This window comes from Rhododendron vialii, chromosome 5a, assembly GCF_030253575.1.
Source record: "Rhododendron vialii isolate Sample 1 chromosome 5a, ASM3025357v1".
NCBI lineage: Eukaryota > Viridiplantae > Streptophyta > Magnoliopsida > Ericales > Ericaceae > Rhododendron > Rhododendron vialii.
The window spans coordinates 698,741-717,966 of record NC_080561.1 but is presented as its reverse complement, the minus strand read 5'-3'; the positions used below and the strand labels follow the sequence as shown (position 1 = coordinate 717,966).

General features: G+C 39.5%; 2 protein-coding genes across 4 annotated transcripts; both read right to left on the bottom strand.

The window, feature by feature from the left end:
- Positions 1–1,108: 1,108 nt before the first annotated feature.
- LOC131325314 (uncharacterized) lies at positions 1,109–2,714 on the bottom strand. Of its 2 annotated transcripts, XR_009199656.1 has the most exons (4): positions 2,388–2,714; positions 2,243–2,275; positions 1,730–2,113; positions 1,109–1,327 (listed from the first exon to the last, which is right to left on the bottom strand). XR_009199656.1 is itself a non-coding variant. In XM_058357504.1 (3 exons), exons 1-3 carry the CDS (start codon positions 2,516–2,518, stop codon positions 1,822–1,824), a joined length of 456 nt encoding a protein of 151 aa, XP_058213487.1. In that variant the 5' UTR covers positions 2,519–2,714; the 3' UTR covers positions 1,367–1,821. The 2 variants fall into 2 exon arrangements, 1 of the variants encoding a protein (XP_058213487.1); XM_058357504.1 differs by lacking the exon at positions 1,109–1,327 and having other exon boundaries at positions 1,367–2,113.
- Positions 2,715–6,726: 4,012 nt separating this feature from the next.
- LOC131325312 (uncharacterized) lies at positions 6,727–15,719 on the bottom strand. Of its 2 annotated transcripts, none has more exons than XM_058357501.1 (6): positions 15,529–15,719; positions 7,985–8,122; positions 7,832–7,864; positions 7,579–7,705; positions 7,333–7,488; positions 6,727–6,931 (listed from the first exon to the last, which is right to left on the bottom strand). In XM_058357501.1, the coding sequence occupies exons 1-6, from the start codon at positions 15,613–15,615 to the stop codon at positions 6,780–6,782; spliced, it is 693 nt and encodes a 230-aa protein (XP_058213484.1). In that variant the 5' UTR covers positions 15,616–15,719; the 3' UTR covers positions 6,727–6,779. The 2 variants fall into 2 exon arrangements, with proteins under 2 accessions (XP_058213484.1, XP_058213485.1); XM_058357502.1 differs by lacking the exon at positions 15,529–15,719 and adding an exon at positions 8,730–8,870.
- Between the last annotated feature and the right edge of the window lie 3,507 nt (positions 15,720–19,226).

Sequence of the window (19,226 nt, the reverse complement as noted above, 5' to 3'; positions counted from 1 at the left end):
AGAATACAAAGAGGCAGACTGAAAAAATTGGCTCCTTTTTTTAGTACGAAATGATGTGGATATTGGGGATTGGATAGGACCGAAGTCTCATAGTACCAAGAGGTTTTTACACGGTTAAAGAACTAGTTCCAACTTCCAATTAACATACTAGCCTTGGGACCCTAGAGCGCCCCTAGAGCGATGCAAGTTGCAGTGCTTGATCATGTTTGTTCGTCTCGACAATCAATGATCTAGATTCTAAAATCTAGACCATCCAAAATACTTTTGGACGGTGAGACGCAGCACTGAAAAGTGCAGCGCTTTTGAGGCATTGCATCAACCTGCATTCCTCAATGGACCTTGTACTTGTCCTACAGGAATAAAATAAAGATTACCTGACTACGTTCGATAGACAGCCCACAACGACTCTCTCTCAACTTTCAATCCGACGGCAACGCTAAGGGGGGGCTCGTGGTCGTTTATGAGATTCGAAATGGCGGCATCTTGGCGGCCATCAAAGGAGTCTGGCATCTCACGGGGTTTGCGTCATTTCAGACCACCAATTTTTGTCGTGTCGTCTATTGGTAAAGTGATTGCCGGTGTTTTTCAGCAAATTGGTTTGAGTGCTGGAGACGGGGTGTGGTGGTGGTGTGGTACCAGTTTTGCAGGGTCAGAGTTTGTTTTCTGTGTTAGGGCTTAGTGTGGGTTGGCTGGCTGTCTTTTGGGCCATGCCTTTTAAGTGTTATATTTTTGGAGCCGAGCCCGTTTGGAAGTGTTTAGGCTTTATCCAAACAGTTTTTTTTTTTAATTTAATCTTTTCATCCAAAGACTTGGTTGGATTCCCCTTCCCCTTCACCATCTTGATGTACCATTTGTCAAGATTTCTAAGTAAAATTTATCAAAAAAATAAGAAAATGTGGATGGCATCATTGAAATTCCATCTATAATCCAGTTGATTTAACCATGGAAAGAGTATTTATTGACACAATAACATTGTCTTTAGTTTCATCTATGCACGACTAAACTACAAATCAATCAGCACAGTGATTCTTAAAAAAAAAAAAAAAACTAACTTTAGTTTCATCTATGCACGACTAAACTACAAATCAATCAGCACAGTGATTCTTAAAAAAAAAAAAAAAAACTAACAATCCACAAAAAAGTAGTATTTGGGATCTCTCTATTTTTGTGTGATGCTAACCAGGTAGGCAGCACACCTTACACATTGGTGCAACCAATACGGCACCATCCCAAAAGTTGGGCTTCTTCAAATGCAATAGAATCGCCACTGTTACTCCCATTGATTCTCCCAACAAGAATCTTGATTTTTTAACGTTTTCCTTCCTATCTGTTCAAAAATTCCCAAATTCAACAATTAGAAACGCCCCAAAAACTTAAAATTCCCCAATGATTGTTATACCATAACAACTGATAAAATCAGATATAAAACTCATAAAACTGTGTTTTTTTTCCCACAATCATAAAAGTAAGAGAAACTGCCTTTTGGATATTCATTTCAAACCAAAATAAACTGACAAAACAATATCTTACCAAGTCAGCCAATTAAATTTACTCTCAGCATGCTATTTTTAATTATCGTGGGCAGATTTATTGTGCGATTTCTTTCTGTTGCTTAGAATTTTGAAGAACTCTGTTTTCTGCTACATTTTCTATGCTACCAAACAACTCGTGGTGGCGTATCCAAAAAAAAACCTCATGATGGAACTTCAAATATTAGAAACTAACTAACCGGAGATTCTTGTGTAGTGGTCGGAGCAGTCTGTAACAACATCTTCGAAGCTAGGTATGTATCCCGGAAGACCAGATGATCTCCCATGCCCTTCATAATCCAATCCATAAACTCCAAACTCCATATCCTGCCTTTGCTAGCCTTGTTCCAGTCCTTTTTCGTCCTGGACGTAGGGTGCTCTGTTTTTGTTTCTGTTTCTTTTTGTCTCCGTTTTGGCATTCAATAGTAACGATTAAAGATGAAAGAGAAATATATTGACCTTTCATTGAGATGCTGGACTCCATGCTGTAACCATGGCAGAGAAAGACCAAAGCTTTCGGTTCACGGTTCGCAGGCAGCCATCTACACGAGAAAAGCTTCATTCCTCTCGAATTCATTACGACCCTGCATATTATTCATTATTTGAGGAAAAAATTAGTGTGTAATTCGCAATTAATCAAAATCTTCGAAAAACTTGGAACAACATTTGTTGGAAAGACGAAAAAAAAAAAACAAAAATTGAACAAGACTAACCTCTTTGTATCTGACTCCTTCAATTTCGTAGGCCTGTTAATAGACACAAAACAACACAAATATGAAAACTAAACACAAACCCCCTAACAATATCTTGTTTTTGAAGGTTGCCCAACTTCAGGATTGGAAAGAAAATATTTATTACCTCTTGTCTAACTTCAGGATCTTTGTAAGCAGCATCAATACTATCATGACTAGGGATGATTTCCCATATAGAAATGATACGGCAGAGCTTTGCCAAGGCATTAACCACCAGTACTGATGGCCTAATATCATCTTCTAGCTGTTAATGAAATAAAACACAAGAACAATATATATGTTTGTAAATTTCTTGCATATAGGATAGGATTGTAGAGTTGAACACAATAAACAAACGTAGTTTTGTTGATTACAAGGTCTTACTATACTTGTTTACACAACAACACCACACAATCTAGGAAGACTAACTTTGGACACAAACTCTCTAGTCATTTTAATACCCATGGAACTGGATGCATGCCACAATTATTTGACATTTAGAGTTGACGGAAGAACCAAATGCATTGCTTCTTCAACAAAATTTTGGTACATAATGAAAGTAACAAAGGTTGTACGTTCTTGGCTAAAAAGCAAAGATTATCTTAAATCTAGATAAGAACTACTAAACTCCGGTTATCAATTGGTTCCATCCATCCCGATGCCATTGTTAATTCGCTGCAACAATAATTTTCCAACTAAAAGGAGTACTATTCCTAAGTGAGAAAAGTTCGTAGAAGGGTAAAATAGTATTTTTATAGGATTTCTTCATTGGTCTTCTAAAACTAAACAAACAATTTGGGACAATGAGAAGTTAAAAAGTCGACTAATTAACAAAATGGGACGGAGGGAGTAACTCACAACCAACATGATAGTCACCATTTATGAGAATCCATCTTCATTGACAACGAAAAAATGATCCGCGTATGATGCAGGGAATTAAGAAGATATATAAAGGAGCACTTGCTATATATGTAAGAACAATAATATGAATAACAAATTAAGCTCTCTCGTGTTTCTGACTTGTGGGAAGGAAAAGAGCTTTGCTTGTTTATATAGAGGAATTTTACTCCGATAAGGAGGTTAGTTTGTTAGGGATTAACGTCATGCCTAATAATATTATGGAGAAATACAAGGAGAGACTAAGTCTCATTGGTTACAATTATCCCACGTTGATCTCTCATATTAATACCTGTTAGGGATGGCCCTCTTTTAAGGACCACACCTAGTCAAGGGCGGAGCCAGAAATTACAGTTAGTCAGGTCAAATGAGTTAAGCTACAAAAATACTACTCCCTCCATCTCAAATTCTTTGTCCGGTCCGCAAAACGGAGTGTTAAAAATAATGCAATTTTTTCACGAAAAAATTCACTTTTTTCACAAATTAAAAATACTCGTTGATATCTAGTAAGTTGTTCAAAAGCTTTTGATTTTTTCTTGCAAAAATTGTATTATTTTCACAAATTAAAAATACTCATTGATATCTATTGCTTTTCTCTTTCTATAAATGCTCCACAATTGCTGCAACTAGGATGGCCAGGAAAGAGCAAAATAACTCAAGACCCATTCTTATTTTTACACCAGCCGAAAAGGGCTTTCCTCTAATTTTTGAAGTAGAGGGAATGATAATGCGATCATAAAGAAAGATCCAAATTACTGTACCGATTATTATGAACATAGGGAAGGAGCCCGCAGGTATTTGGAACCCTGGAGTGATGTGTCGGTTCATGGTTGGTATGGAACTCGTCGGTCCCCTTAAAATTAGTACTAGTGGTGTTTATATTTGTGCTCAAAATTTGACAGCAAACTCAATTCAAGCCATCGAAACAAGCTACAATTTATGCAATTTCCTATCGTTTACATTTTTGTCCCTCAAAAGTTTTGGTGTATGTTTCATAGCCTTTTTGAGCTTCGTATACAATTTTGCTACTTTTCGGTTTTTGGATTGAAGTTTGAGCAAAGAAACCTGAAGGCAAATTAGAAATTTGGAAGTCAGAACTATTGCTGTTCTTTATTTCAGTTGGTGTGTATTTTTACCTCCAACAATGTTGCTATGGTTTTTTCTCTCCCTGGAACAACAATGGATATCTGTTTACTTAATTGCATTTTGCATTTATGCTATGGAACTGTTGTGGCAACATTTTCAGTTATGGAAATGCTACAGTATATATCTTCAGTTATGATACTATTGTAGTTTTTTGCTCCTTACTTTTGGACCTCATTGTCCATTCGCATGATCGCTGACACGTTTTTTTTATCTGTTGGAGCTTGTGTTGGCTTTTTCCTTGTGACTTGTGTTCCTATGAGAAAGTTATGGAGCAATCTCTTATATGATTTTGCTGATTTTAGGCACCTTTCTAATTTGAAGTCTATCACCTGTATAGATCCTTTTCATGAGATGAAGAGCAAACAAGAAAAGAAAAAAGAGGTGCGTGGATATGAAGAGTGTATATAATCTCTGGCTTAAATCTTCGGATAGTAGTCTCTCCATTCCGTAAAAACCATATCACAGTTATCTGTTTTAAGTGGGTGATACCATTATGGTCAGCGGAGTCTGCGAAATTACAGCGTATTAAGGTGAGATTAAGTTCTTTGAATGTTGGTGAAGCCATGTTCTGTTTGTCTATTATTTTGTTTCCTCCTGTTTTCCCTTTCATCGTAATAACATTTAGCATGTTTATAATTGTCGCTATGCATGGGAACACTGGTTGAGTAACCACTAGACATGCTAACTTATGGGGGTCAAATGTGATGATAGGCACTTTGTGCAGCTAATGTCAAGGTTAGTTCTATACTAAACTGGACTTACGTATTTTTTTTCTCTTCTTTTAAAGGATCTTGCGAAAGCTTATTGTGGCTTTTTTAAGCTATAGATTCAATGTGACTGTGCAGATTAAAATTCACTTATTATCTATGTTTTTCTTGTCGTCTGTTTTTTGATTCAGAATAAGGATACAACAGAATCCAGGTCACATGGCCTCAGTAATTCTTCATGTCATTAGGGGCAAAGGCAACTGGTTTGCTGAATGAGATACTTAGAGCCTCTATCATCGTATTTTCTCCTTTTTTGGGGGAAAAATTACAATTTTGTCGTCTATAATTTTCCGTCAATGTTTTGACTGTGCACAACTCAGATTATTGTCACGGCTAACATCAGTTGGTCTTAAGTTTTCTTTTTTTTGATCGGCAAAGAAATGTCATTTTCATAAAATTAAAGAATCCAATCGACAACAAAGGAAAAGAAAAGCATTGAGAGAGCTTCAAAGTGTATGTGGACTCTCCTCTGCTGTTGCTCATTACTAATCCCTTCTTACTCTTTGATTGTGATGTTGTGGTACAGTGAATTGTAAATCAGTTGATCTCTGTATTTGGTTACCTGACTGGTTTTAACCTTGGTTTTCTCTAATGAAGTTTAGAAAAAAATATGGATGCATAATGCTCTGTAGATTATGGTCTGTCTGTTGCAGACAAAGGAAAGTTAAATGAATGCATGAATCCTGCTAGCATTTCTGGCGGCCATGGGTTCTGTGATACCCAGCATGTTATCAATGGAACTTCATGACTTTCTTTTTAGAATTTTGGGAATGCCATGAATTTCTTGAACGAACCGTACTCTTTCATATACGTCATGAGTCCATTGATGAGAAGGGACTGGAAAAAGCTTGAACTCAATTCCTACAGTGACGAATATTAGCGCTATTGAAATTTTTGGAGTTGTACATTTGAGTATTGATAAGACCATTCACTATTTCTTGAAACTCGTTTTTCTTGTTGTTCTCTCTCTCTCTCTTTGAGGTTTTGGTACATCATTCATGAACCCATTTTGTTTTTAATATTCTCCACCAATACTACAACCTCTTTTCATATCTACATCATTCATGAACCCATTTTGTTTCGAGGTTTGCACCGTTTCAGACCACCAATCTTTGTCCTCGTCTACTGGTAAGGTAGTTGCTGGTGTTTTTCAGCAAATTGGTTCGAGTGGCGGAGGTGGGGTGTGGCCCAGGACGTGTTTTGATAATTAAAAATCATCAAGGACATGCTAAGAATATTTGTTAATACAGAAAATGTCCTTAACTGGTATTAATTATCAAAACACGTCCTGGGCCGTCATTTCCCCCTCTCTTTTTTTTATATATCTTTTCATCCAACACTCGGTTGGATTCCCCTTTCCCCATCTTGATGTACCATTTGTCAAGATTTCTGAATAAAATTTTTGCCTATCAAAAAAATAAGAAACTGTGGACGGCATTGTTGAAATTCCATCTATATTCCAGTTGATTTAGAACATAGAAAGAGTATTTAGTATTTACTGATACAACATTGTCTATACTTTCTTCAAGTTTAAGCAATCGAAACTGCTTAATCACTTATCATTCTCAATTTTGCTTTTCCTATTCATCTATGCACGACTAAACAAAAAATCAATCAATCAGCACAGTGATTCTTTAAAAAAAAACAAAAAAAAAACTAACAACCCATAAAAAAGATAATATTTGGGATCTCTCTATTTTTGTGTGATGCTAACCAGGCAAGCATGACACCTTGCACATGGGTGCAACCAATATGGCACCGTCCCAAAAGTTGGGCTTCTTCAAATGCAATAGAATCGCCACTGTTCCTCCCATTGATTCTCCCATCAAGAATCTCGATTTTTTCATGTTTTCCTTTCTGTCTGTTCAAAAATTCCCAAATCCAACAATTAGAAACACCCCAAAAACTTCAAATTCCCCAATGATTGTTATACCATAAAAACTGATAAAATCATATATAAAACTCATAAAACTGTTTTTTTTTCCTACAAACATAAAAGAGAAACTGCCTTTTGGATATTCATTTCAAACCAAAATAAACCGACAAAACGATATCTTACCAAGTCAGCCAATTTAATTTACTCTCAGCATGCTATTTTTAATTATCGTGGGCAGATTTATTGTGCGATTTCTTTTTGTTGCTTGGAATTTTGAAGAACTCTGTTTTCTGCTACATTTTCTATGCTACCAAACAACTCGTGGTGGCGGATCAAAAAAAAAAAAAAACTCATGATGGAACTTCAAATATCAGAAACTAACTGACCGGAGATTCTTGTGTAGTGGTCGGAGCAGTCTGTAACAACATCTTCGAAGCTAGGTATGTATCCCGGAAGACCAGATGATCTCCCATGCCCTTCATAATCCATTCCATAAACTCCATATCCTGCCTTTGCTAGCCTTGTTCCAGTCCCTTTTGGTCCTGGACGTAGGGTGCTCTGTTTCTGTTTCTTTTTGTCTCCGTTTTGGCATTCAATAGTATCGATAAGAGATATAAGAGAAATATATTGACCTTTCATTGAGATGTTGGACTCCATGCCGTAACCATGGCAGAGAAAGACCAAAGCTTTCGGTTCACGGTTCGCAGGCAGCCATCTACACGTGAAAAGCTTCATTCCTCTCGAATTCATTACTAAATCCTGCATATTATTCATTATTGGCAGAAAAAATTAGTGTGTATTTCACAATTTATCAAAATCTCTGAAAAAATTGAAACAACATTTGTTGGAAAGACGGAAAAAAAACAAGAATTGAACAGGACTAACCTCTTTGTATCTGACTCCTTCAATTTCGTAGACCTGTTAATGGTCATAAAACAACACAAATGTGAAAACTAAACACAAACCCCCTGACAATATCTTATTTTTGAAGTTGTATAAGTCACCAACTATCGAGATTGGAAAGAAAATATTTATTACCTCTTGTCTAACTTCAGGATCTTTGTAAGCAGCATCAATACTATCATGACTAGGGATGATTTCCCATGCAGAAATGATATGGGAGAGCTTTGCCAAGACATTAACCACCAGTGCTGATGGCCTAATATCATCTTCTATCTGTTAATGGAATAAAACACAAGAACAATATATATGTTTGTAAATTTCTTGCATATAGGATAGGATTGTAGAGTTGAACACAACAAACAAACGTAGTTTTGTTGATTACAAGGTCTTACTATACTTGTTTACACAACAACACGACACAATCTAGGAAGACTAACTTTGGACATAAACTCTCTAGTCATTTTAATAAGTCATGTTATCGTTTACCCTGGAACTGGATGCATGCCACAATTATTTGACATTTAGAATTGATGGAAGAACCAAATGCATTGCTTCTTCAACAAAATTCTGGTACATAATGCAAGTAACAAAGGTTGTACGTTCTTGGCTAAAGAGCAAAGATTACCTTAAATCTAGATAAGAACTACTGAACTCCGGTTATCAATTGGTTCTATCCATCCCGATGCTATTGTTAATTCGCTGCAACAATAATTTTCCTACTAAAAGGTCTATTCCTAAGTGAGAAAAGTTCGTAGAAGGGTAAAATAATATTTTTTATAGGATTTCTTCCTTAGTCTTCTAAAATTGGACAAACAATTTGGGACAATGAAAAGTTAAAAAGTCGACAAATTAACAAAATGGGATGGAGGGAGTAACTCACAACCAACATGATAGTCACCATTTATGAGAATCCATCTTCATTGATAACGAAAAAATGATCCGCATATGATGCAGGGAATTAGGAAGATATATAATAGAGCACTTGCTATATATGTTGTGAAAATTAACAAAGAACAATAATATGAATAACAAATTAAGCTCTCTCGTGTTTCTGACTTGTGGAAGGAAAAGAGCTTTGCTTGTTTATATATAGAGGAATTTTACTCTGATAAGAAGGTTAGTTTGTTAGGGATTAACGACGTGGCTAATATTATGGAGAAATACACGGAGAGACTAAGTCTCATTGGTTACAATTATCCCACGTTGATCTCTCACATTAATACTTGTTAGGAATAGTCCTATTTTAAGGACCACACCAAGTCAAGGGCGGAGCTAGAAATTACAGTTAGTCAGGTCGAATGAGCTGAGCTACAAAAATACTATAAGCAAAAAAAAAAGGGTTGCATTATATATATTTAGCAGAGGGAAAAATTCTACTTTTAGTGAGGCTTTCAGGGCAATTTTCTAATTCTTGGGGTGTAAAAGTGTACAAAATAATTCAAAAATTATGGTACTAGTTTTAATTAAGTGAGTGTGGTCACATGACCCCATTTGTCATACTCTTTCTCTGCTCATGTACCTAGTATCACAAGTAGACAGGGATGTATCTAAAGGGGGCACGCAGAGCATATGCCCCATTCAAAATTATTTTGTTTAAATTAGCATAATTATAAAAGTGTGCTAATATATAAACATACAAACTTGTATATATCTCAAAAAAACACATATCTAATTAGTTTTATACCTGAATTTCACCATATGGTGCATTATAATTGTTGTTTTATAATCTGTTTTTCAATTTGGAGCTATTCTTTCTTGATTCTATTTATTTTTAACCGTCTGGGAGAAATATTTTTAAAAAAGTCATTAACAAAATTAGCTTGATCATTCTAAAACTTGTCAATATTCATTTAGAACATATTTTAAAATTTTTGTTTGAGATTTTGTGCTCATTTTTACCTAATTTTACTTAAAGTACGCGTTATAAACTTTTGTAGTTAGTAATGTATGCCTTAATTTTGTACGATCTTATTGTGGTTGACTTGAAAAAAATGAACTTTCGCCATTATGATTAACAAGTTCTCCCACTAGGCTATATTCTTGGATTCATTCTTGCAAGTAGGTGATAATAATCCTATGATCGATTACCAATCAAATAATGTATACAAATATAATATTAAATTAAAAAATAAAGTAATCAAGCCTATGAGCCCCACACACTTTATCAAAAGGAGGAACATTGCACATGGAACAGGTGTATTACATTTACTATCATTGCATGGTAAGTTAGCTTCCGATCAATACAAACACACATAGAAAACTAGACTTTACGTGGTTCCCAATAATCAGGTACTCCACGGAGGAATCGGGCAAATCACTATAAGCCAAGAACAAAGCTTTACAAGGTGTACTCTCAATGCTCTACACTTTTTTGGCATTTTTTTTGAAAGGCAAAAAATTTATTAATATTTGAACACAGATTACAAAAATTAAAAAGATTCAAACCAGCTTCAAGCTGAAGAAGAGAAAACCCACAAGGGGAAACAACAACTACAACAATCATAAGCCAACGTGGATCCAAAGGGAGAGAATAACAAATCAAGGTTGGCAAGAAACCAACTAAGCTACCACTCCTAAAGAGACACTTAACACCTAAGATCCAAAGCAAAACCCAAAAGGGATACACCCAACCAAGCAAATCAAAACCAAGAAAAAACAGCAAAAGCAAAGCCTAAAAATTCAAAACAACACCCAAAGAGAGACACCTAAGAGTCAATCATTATGTTGAAAATCAAGCGCCTTAGCCCTTTCCTCATCTTTAGCTTCCATACTTGCAAATCGACGAATAAGATCCTTCTCATCACCCGAATAATGAAGGCCCATGATTTTGTTTACGGTCCAAATAGCTTGAGCCTCATTTAGATAATTCATGTTGATGCCTAAGAAATTGGTAAAGCAGCAGGGACAACAGCTAATCTAAACAGAACACCACTTTACTTCTTTTTACCACCTTTACTAATGGACTTAGGAATGCCCAAATATTTTCTACCGACTTCTGCTTCCATTTTCCTTTCCCCGTATCCTTAACCTCCTCAATTGGATTAATTAAGATCCACAACTAGCTGGAGGCCCACAACTTCTTGTCATTTAAAAAGCCTACTTTTGAAAGGTACTAAAAGCCTCCATCAGATTCCACTACCTCTATAACTGGGATTTTTTACCACTGCGCCAACTTAAGCAAGGAAAATTATCCCCTGCAATATTTTCTCCAACATCATCCAAGGATGGGATTGTATCCTTGGCTGCAATTTCGGCATTATCAGGTTCAGAGTCGGCCACAAACTGATTATTCCACTTTTTCTGGATTTACATTGCTACACTCCTTAATTTGATTATCTGATATGGAACTGTTTACACCCATTTTTGGCCAAAATTCAGCAAATCAATTTGTGGTTAGAAGAAGGCCTTAAATGAAGGTCTCAGGCGCTAAAAAGCCTCATGATTGGTCATCCACGAAATCGGGCCGGTTTGAACACCCCTGATCGAGTTGAGTTTTCAAAGGCCTGGGCCAAATTATGCCTAAGATTTCGTTATCACAAGCCCAAGCCCAAGATTGGCCGAAGACTTGGGTTGACCCACCAGATCTGAATGTTTTATCCAGGCCTAGGCCAGTTCTTAAAAATAATAAGGCCTTCTAAGTGGGCCTAAATCAGTTAAAGCCCAAGTTTTCTTTCCAAACTTGGGCTCGCATTGCTTACAAAGAGAATAGGCCTATGATGCTCCTCAAGTTCAGGCCCAAGTAATGGGCCTATTTCTTAAAGAAAACGTCACCTATGGCCTGTTAATTGGCAGGGAAAAAGGCCTTAAGCTACTCACAAGCAGCTCAAAGGCCTAGAATGTTCCTGCTGGGTAAGTTCTGGCCAAGCTTCTCACAAGCAGCTCAAAGGCCTAGAATGTTCCTGTTAGACAGGTTTGGGTAAGCTGCTCACAAGCAGCTCAAGATCTGAGCTGGTAGGACCCCATTCTTTAGCATGAAGCAAGGCTTGGGACACGTGACAGCCATGCATGGAGTCATCCTAAGCAGCTCAAGCCTGCATAAGCAGCTTACAAGCAGCTCAAAAGGCCTTCGTGATTCTGCACAGCCAATTCCTTTTGCCCTTTTAGAAGTTTTTTATGCAGGAAAATAGAGCTTTTTCAGGCCTTTCAGGCCTTAGCTGAATTCTTAGAGTGAGGAGTAAGGCTTGGATAGGTGGCAATCGCTCATTAGAGGAAGTAGAAGCAGCTCAAGCCTAAGCCTTTACCAGGAGGACACTTGGCAGCCATACATAAAAGCCTGTGGAAGCAGCTCAAGCAGCTCAAGGCCTGGAACTTCTGCCTATAAATACCACAGTTGAAGGCCTTGGCAGGGGTCCATGACCATCAAAGCCCATGGCTTATCCAAATTATATTTCAATTATCTTTTAACTATTTTTATCTTTCGGTCCCCGACCAAACAATTAAGCCCACGGCTTATCGTTCAATTACCTTTACTTTCTAGAATAGTTTGTACTCAATCTAGCCAAGCCTAGATTTTATTTCATTTCCTTGTAATCAGACTTTGTTAAACCGTTAATAAAGTCCATTTATTTCTGTTTTAGGCCTTGCTCTACCTTTCTTTCCATTTTTCACACGATTAGGAAATTTTAAGTCCTTAGCCCGCAAAGGCAAACCACGAACCTCCTCACAGTCTCTACCCTTAGGCCGTGCACTTTCGTCCAGTTAGAAGTCAGATTAAGGCTTCCAAGCCTTGATACGAATTTGGGCAGCAATCCTGCCCTGGCACGCCCGCATCAGGCCTAGAACTGCACTACTCGCTGTTCCTAGGCCAATTGTTACTTTTTGGAAACAATCAGGAACCAAGGTTCCATTTATAGCCAAACCCAAGCACAATGTTCACCATCACGCAAGAACCCAAGTTGCATCGCTGATGATCAGGGAGATGGCCGAAAGGTCCGGGCTGCTGGGTCTTGCGCATTTCGGCTGATCAACAAAGATATGAACAGACCATGTGATTCACCCCAATTAACACATTCTAGGACAGTTTAATTTACGGAACCCGTTCTGTTAAAGACAATAAGGACTTATTTTTTAAATTAAATGTGATATATTGTGAGAGAATGGCCTGTCTTGTAAAACAAAAAATAAGTACTTAAAAAATAAGAACCTTAGCAGAATAGGGTCCAATCCGTGGTAACCATCTTTAAATTTTACCAACTTTATCTATATTTTTTTTGACAAGATTGCTTTGTCTTTAATGGAAGCGTGTTTCATGCTTGGTACTTACTATATGATTTCCTTTTGGTTTACAACATGGTGTAGGCCTCACAAGAAGTGAAGCGAGTTACATTTATTTATTTTACTCACCAATTAGCTACTGCTATACACTAGCCGCACTTTCAAACTGCTTGGAAAAATAATTGTACTCCTATAAAGAGTTTGGTGTGATGATTACATCTGTTTTTAACTATAACGTCATCACAATATTTTTCTACTCCCTCCGTCCCAATTTAAATGCTTCCTACGGGAGACCGTGTAACTTTTACCTCAAAAAGTAAAGTACTTTCGGAATTAATTTTTAATTTTGTTTTGCATCGTTCCAAAAATCTCAATGAGTACTTTAAAACGGTACAAAAGAGACCAAAAAAATATTATGAAGATTACATTTTTTTTGAAAAGTTAACATGACACGACTTTACGGAAGGAACATTTAAAATGGAATGGAGGAAGTACCATAAATGTCAATACATCATTATACTTAGCAATTAAAAATCAAAGATGACGAGATGAGATTAATAGAGGTTCATATTTTTCATTTTAATAAGTCATGCTGTCGTTTACCAAGGAACTTTTTTTTGACAAACAAGATCAATCTATAAATATATAATAAAAACAAAATACAACGGAACAGAATTCCATCGGTATGAAAATACAAAGAAAATACAACAAAAAAAAACAAAACAAAAAAACAAAGAAAAACCGCATCAAATCAGCACCGAAGTCAAACCCATGTAACTGGATGCCACAATTACTTGACATTTGCAGTTGACAGAAGAACCAAATGCATTGCTTCTTCAACAAGGTAGCATTCAACAAGATTCTGCTACATAATGAAAGTAGCAAAGGCAGTACGTTCTTGGCTAAAGAGCAAAGATTACCTTAAATCTAGCTAAGAACTATGTACTGAACTCCGGTTATCAATTAATTGGTTCCATCCATCCATCCCGATGCCATTGTTAATTCTTTGAAGTTTGACAGACCAGTAGCTGCAACAATAATCTTAAAGTTCGTAGAATTTATAAAGTTATATACAATTTCCTTTGAAGGAGATGATCCATGAACGGGCTTAGAAATAACTCACAACCAACAGGACAGTCACCATTTGTGATTCAAAGGGGTAAAATGATCAGTACAAGATCTCAACATATTATCAAGATACTCCTTCCGTTCCGATTTATTTGTCCAATTTGGGAAATTCAACTTATTAAGGGGACACAATCATTATACTTTGAAAATTAAATTTTCCACCAATGTCCTTCAATTCAAATTGTACTTGTCACATCAATTCAAGAAAGAGAGAAGGGTAAAATAGTATTTTAATAGGATTTCTTCCTTGGTCTTCTAAAATTGGACAAATAATTTGGGACAATGAGAAGTCAAATAGTAGACAAAAAGAATGGGACGGATGGAGTATCTCACAACCAACAGGATAGTCACCATTTATGGGAATCCATCTTCATTGACTCAAACACTCAAAGTTATTGTCTCAGGAAATAGGCTCCTCGTTAGTGGCATTTTGATCACAATTCCAAGTCATGGACCTTCCCTGGGAAGAGTTGAAGGTAAAGTGGAAACGACACTATCAAGGATTGGGATCTCAACTGAGTGGCCAGAAATACAAAGGTTTCCATCAGTGTCTTGTTCCCAGTATACCTCTACCATGAGGCCTCTAATGTTCTGGGTTGATTCTGATCCCGGAATTCCTACATGCTCGACTCCCACGGGTATCTGTGTCGGATTGGTGTCATCAATCCAACGACAAAAATTCAAGAAGATAGACAAGTCAATTGGGCTTACTAAGCGAAATGATAATCAAAATTCCATCTTCTTTTGCAGAGTACCTGGCTAGAATAATGTGGAAGTGACGTTGTTGACAATATAGATGACCTTGTTGAATGATGTTTAGCTTTCAAATGGGTAAATTCTCAAAACAAAAATGGTAAAATTCACGGCTTCCACAACATTCTGTACGGATTTTTCGTCTGTGTTCCATTACGGTACACATCACTTCCATTCATTTTATTGTCTTATTAATAACATATACTATTTATCTCAAGAATACCTTCTTTACAGAGGTTTCCGTGAAATTGGATTTACGGAGGTGAATCTCACCCGTCCAAAGTGATTTGGACGGTGTGGATTTTAAAAAAACTTTTCCGGAGAAAAGTTTAAACACTTTTAGACAGTCGCGATTGGTTGCTGATGTAAAGGACTTGTTCACGGCTCTGCCATGAATAAGTTTCTCTCATTTATCTCCCTATATCACACAAAGACTGGAAAATAACGAGCAATGAATCCAGGAAGAGGGATCAAGACATTTGAAAATATTAAAATGAATTTAATTCAATGGACAATTAGAACCTATGATTTGATTAAAAAAAATCTAGATTTCTTTATCGAAATGGAGAGGTTGGAGACACTACCAGCAATGCAAGTCCTGATTCCAATGTCAAAATCATCATGCCATCATCTATTAGAGGGTTCTCTAGTGCTGCTTTTTTCCGCAACATTCAGGAAGACTTCTTCAAGAGTAGTGAGACCAAGTTGTATGTCATCTATACAAAACTCTGTTTGCTTAACTTGGAGCTTGGCAAACAAATTCTGCACAGATGATTTTTAGAAAAGAGAGAAAATATAAGCAATAGTACTAACCACATGAGGAGTTAATGTTTAGGGCAATGGAACCAGAAATCCAGTCTTTTATTTGGTACTTGATCATTTTTCACGATCAGAAGTCATAACTGTACGTCACATCATGTTTTTGTGGAATTTCATAAAAAAATAAGGCACTAAATGTGCCATACTTTTCATCCCAAAAATGTACTCATGGTATAACAATTTGAACCTCGGTTTTCCCTGATGAAGTTTAGAAAAATATATGGATGCATAATGCTCTGTAGATTATGGTCCGTCTGTTGCAGACAAAGGAAAGTTAAATGAATGCATGAATCCTGCTAGCATTTCTGGCGGCCATGGGTTCTGTGATACCCAGCATGTTATCAATGGAACTTCATGACTTTCTTTTTAGAATTTTGGGAATGCCATGAATTTCTCGAATGAACCGCACTCCTTCGTATACATCATGAGTCCATTGATGAAAAGGGACTGGGGAAAGCTTGAAGTCAATTCCTACAGTGACGAATATTAGCGCAATTGAAATTTCTGGAGAGTTGTACATTTGAGTATTGATAAGACCATTCACTATTTCTTGAAACTCGTTTTTCTTGTTGTTCTCTCTCTCTCTCTCTTTTTGAGGTTTTTGTACATCATTCATGAACCCATTTTGTTTTTAATATTCTCCACCAGTACTACAACCTCTTTTCATATCTACACATCCCTAAAACTGTTGGGTCGAGACCCCGACCCCGATTCACACCTCCAAGCACAAGCACGAAAATAAACCAAGCACAAACGAGAAATATCCGAGGAAAACTCCACTATGTATAAATCACATATACAAGTATGAAAAACCTCACCGGGATAGCCACATTCCGGCTTCCCCACTCCTCTCTCTCTCCCTCACTCCGGTGGCTCTCCGACAGTCTCTCCGGGCATCTCCGAGGAGCCCCGCTCCCCCGAAGGGGAGCCTCTCCGCTCAACTCTCTCTCTGCCTCTCACTGTCTCCAGCACTCACACACACAGTGCACACCTGCACTTTTACACAAGGGGGAGTGATCCCCTATACTCACACCCACACCACTTGGGTGTACCCCAACAATCACCCCCTACACCCGAGTGGGGTAATCGCTGAATCCGCAGCGCTGTCCGGCTGCAATCCGCCACTCTAGCACCACAGCTACCCTCTGCTCACACCAGAGGCTCCGCTCGCCAGATAATCTCACACATCACCTGCGAGGAGGCTAAAAAACCGACTAGATATCCGTGGCTCATATCGGCAACACCGCCGATACATTGCACCCCCTCAACCGAGTGCTCCGCATCCAAACCCGAATGCTCCACATCTCAATCCCAAGATGTCCGTAGCAAAGTCCATTTCTATCCGCGCTCCTCTGCTGCCTGAGCGCCCGCATCACCCCCTGGATGCTGTAATCCGCGTCCGTCAATCCCGTTCTGCCCCTCTAGTCAAGCGCCTGTGTCACTGCTAGCCATCAGAAGTTTCACCACCCCCACACCGGAAGTGTATCTACCAACTGACCGAGTGTCTCCTTGCAAGACCAGATCTTCCGCGGCTGAACCCCGAACGCACCGTGCCCAATCACAGAGCACAAAATTCGATTGAACCAGACTGCCTCCGATCACTGTCAATCATCTCCGCAAACCATTGCACTAGTGAGCGCCTGTGTCACTACCAACCCGAGTGTATCCTTACTCACTAGCTCCGCGCATGTTTGCCCTGATCAACCTCCGATCTCTGCAAGTCTGCTCCGTCAATCATCATTTCCGCCACTTTCCGTCAACTCCTTGCACTCCCGTCAGCTCTCCCCGGGTCTTCTCCCTGCCACTCGTCCATTCCCGTTCCATTCTTGGCTTTCCCAGCATTCAGGATCTCCATCGGAATCGATCTATTACTCCAATAGGCGCCTGTGTCATTACCAGACGAGCTACCTAGCCCAAATGCAATGTATCCTTGCCTACCAGCTCCGTAACAGATCATCACCGACTGTCCTTGCTGCAACAAGCCGTAAGCGCCTGTGTCATTACCAGACGAACAAACCCGCTCGAATGTAATGTATCCTTGCTTACAAGCCAAGCCTCCGCGCAACCCAAATCGCCTCCAAACTCGCGTTTTCTGCTCCACTAAGCGCTCGCACCGGCCTAGGAGCCCCCAATCCGAAAACGGAGTGCGCGGTTGCGTCTGGAACGTCGAGATAGTCAAAATCGACTAATCATACGCGAAAAACGGAGTCCGAACGGCTCCGAAATCGCAAAAACCCAAATCTAGCAGTTTGACCATTGACCAGCCACTGTGCCGCTGACTGGACTGCCACGTCAGCGTTGACCGGCTGACGTGGACAGTTGACCGTTGACGTGTCACCAAATTGGGACCCTTTTGCTGACGTGGTGTCCATGACGTGGCATGCTGACTGGGCCGCTGACTCATCGCCTAGTCAGCGTTGACCGCCCATGTGGCGTTGACCACACACGCCCAGCGTGTGCCCAACATGTGCTGGCGTGTGCCAGCCCAACTCCTGCGCGTGCGGCTTACGCACCACGTAGATCTGACGCGCGACCACGCGCCGCTGCTTCTGGCCGCGCGTGCGGCCTACTCCGGCGTCGCCCGGTGATTTTCCGACCACTCTTGAGCTCGTCTCGACGAGACGAACACAACCCCGTGCTCTAATCTCGCATCCGACGACTCCTGGTACGAACCACCCTTGAACCGCCTCTCCGCCGCTCGCCGCTGCCTTCGACCGGCCATTGCCGCCGCCTCCGAGCTCCTCCGGCGACGTGCTACCCCAATCCGTGATCGTCTCCTCGAGGTGAACACAACCCAGTGCTCAAAACTCGTCTTCGATCATCCACGATCTCGGGCTTTTCAAAACAGCCTCTCTGCCCGTCGCCGACTCCGCCCACTGCGATCGAATGGCTCCCGAGCCTTCATCCGGTGACGAAACTCGACCCCGTCACCTCCTATAGACTCGTCTCAGTGAGGTGCACAACCCTTACTGGTCCGATTGAGTTTTCAGATGGCTCAACCGAGAACCCAGCAAGAGAGGTGCTCCGTGCTTCTTCCGACGTGCTGTCCGTGCTCCTCCGGTGTAATCCGCTGCACAGCCGCAGCTCCGAACCAGCAACTCCAGCTCTGATACCACTGTTGGGTCGAGACCCCGACCCCGATTCACACCTCCAAGCACAAGCACGAAAATAAACCAAGCACAAACGAGAAATATCCGAGGAAAACTCCACTATGTATAAATCACATATACAAGTATGAAAAACCTCACCGGGATAGCCACATTCCGGCTTCCCCACTCCTCTCTCTCTCCCTCACTCCGGTGGCTCTCCGACAGTCTCTCCGGGCATCTCCGAGGAGCCCCGCTCCCCCGAAGGGGAGCCTCTCCGCTCAACTCTCTCTCTGCCTCTCACTGTCTCCAGCACTCACACACACAGTGCACACCTGCACTTTTACACAAGGGGGAGTGATCCCCTATACTCACAC

Excerpts from the sequence above, each read along its gene's own strand:
- LOC131325312 (XM_058357501.1), bottom strand. The coding sequence starts at position 15,615 with ATGTTGCGGAAAAAAGCAGCACTAGAGAACCCTCTAATAGATGATGGC. Across the intron at positions 7,489-7,578 it reads GTCCAACATCTCAATGAAAG|GACCAAAAGGGACTGGAACA; the intron begins GTCAATATATTT and ends CCCTACGTCCAG. Across the intron at positions 6,932-7,332 it reads CCACTACACAAGAATCTCCG|ACAGAAAGGAAAACATGAAA; the intron begins GTCAGTTAGTTT and ends ATTTTTGAACAG.
- LOC131325314 (XM_058357504.1), bottom strand. The coding sequence starts at position 2,518 with ATGATATTAGGCCATCAGTACTGGTGGTTAATGCCTTGGCAAAGCTCT. Across the intron at positions 2,276-2,387 it reads ATCCTGAAGTTAGACAAGAG|GCCTACGAAATTGAAGGAGT; the intron begins GTAATAAATATT and ends GTCTATTAACAG. Across the intron at positions 2,114-2,242 it reads AAGGAGTCAGATACAAAGAG|GGTCGTAATGAATTCGAGAG; the intron begins GTTAGTCTTGTT and ends AATAATATGCAG.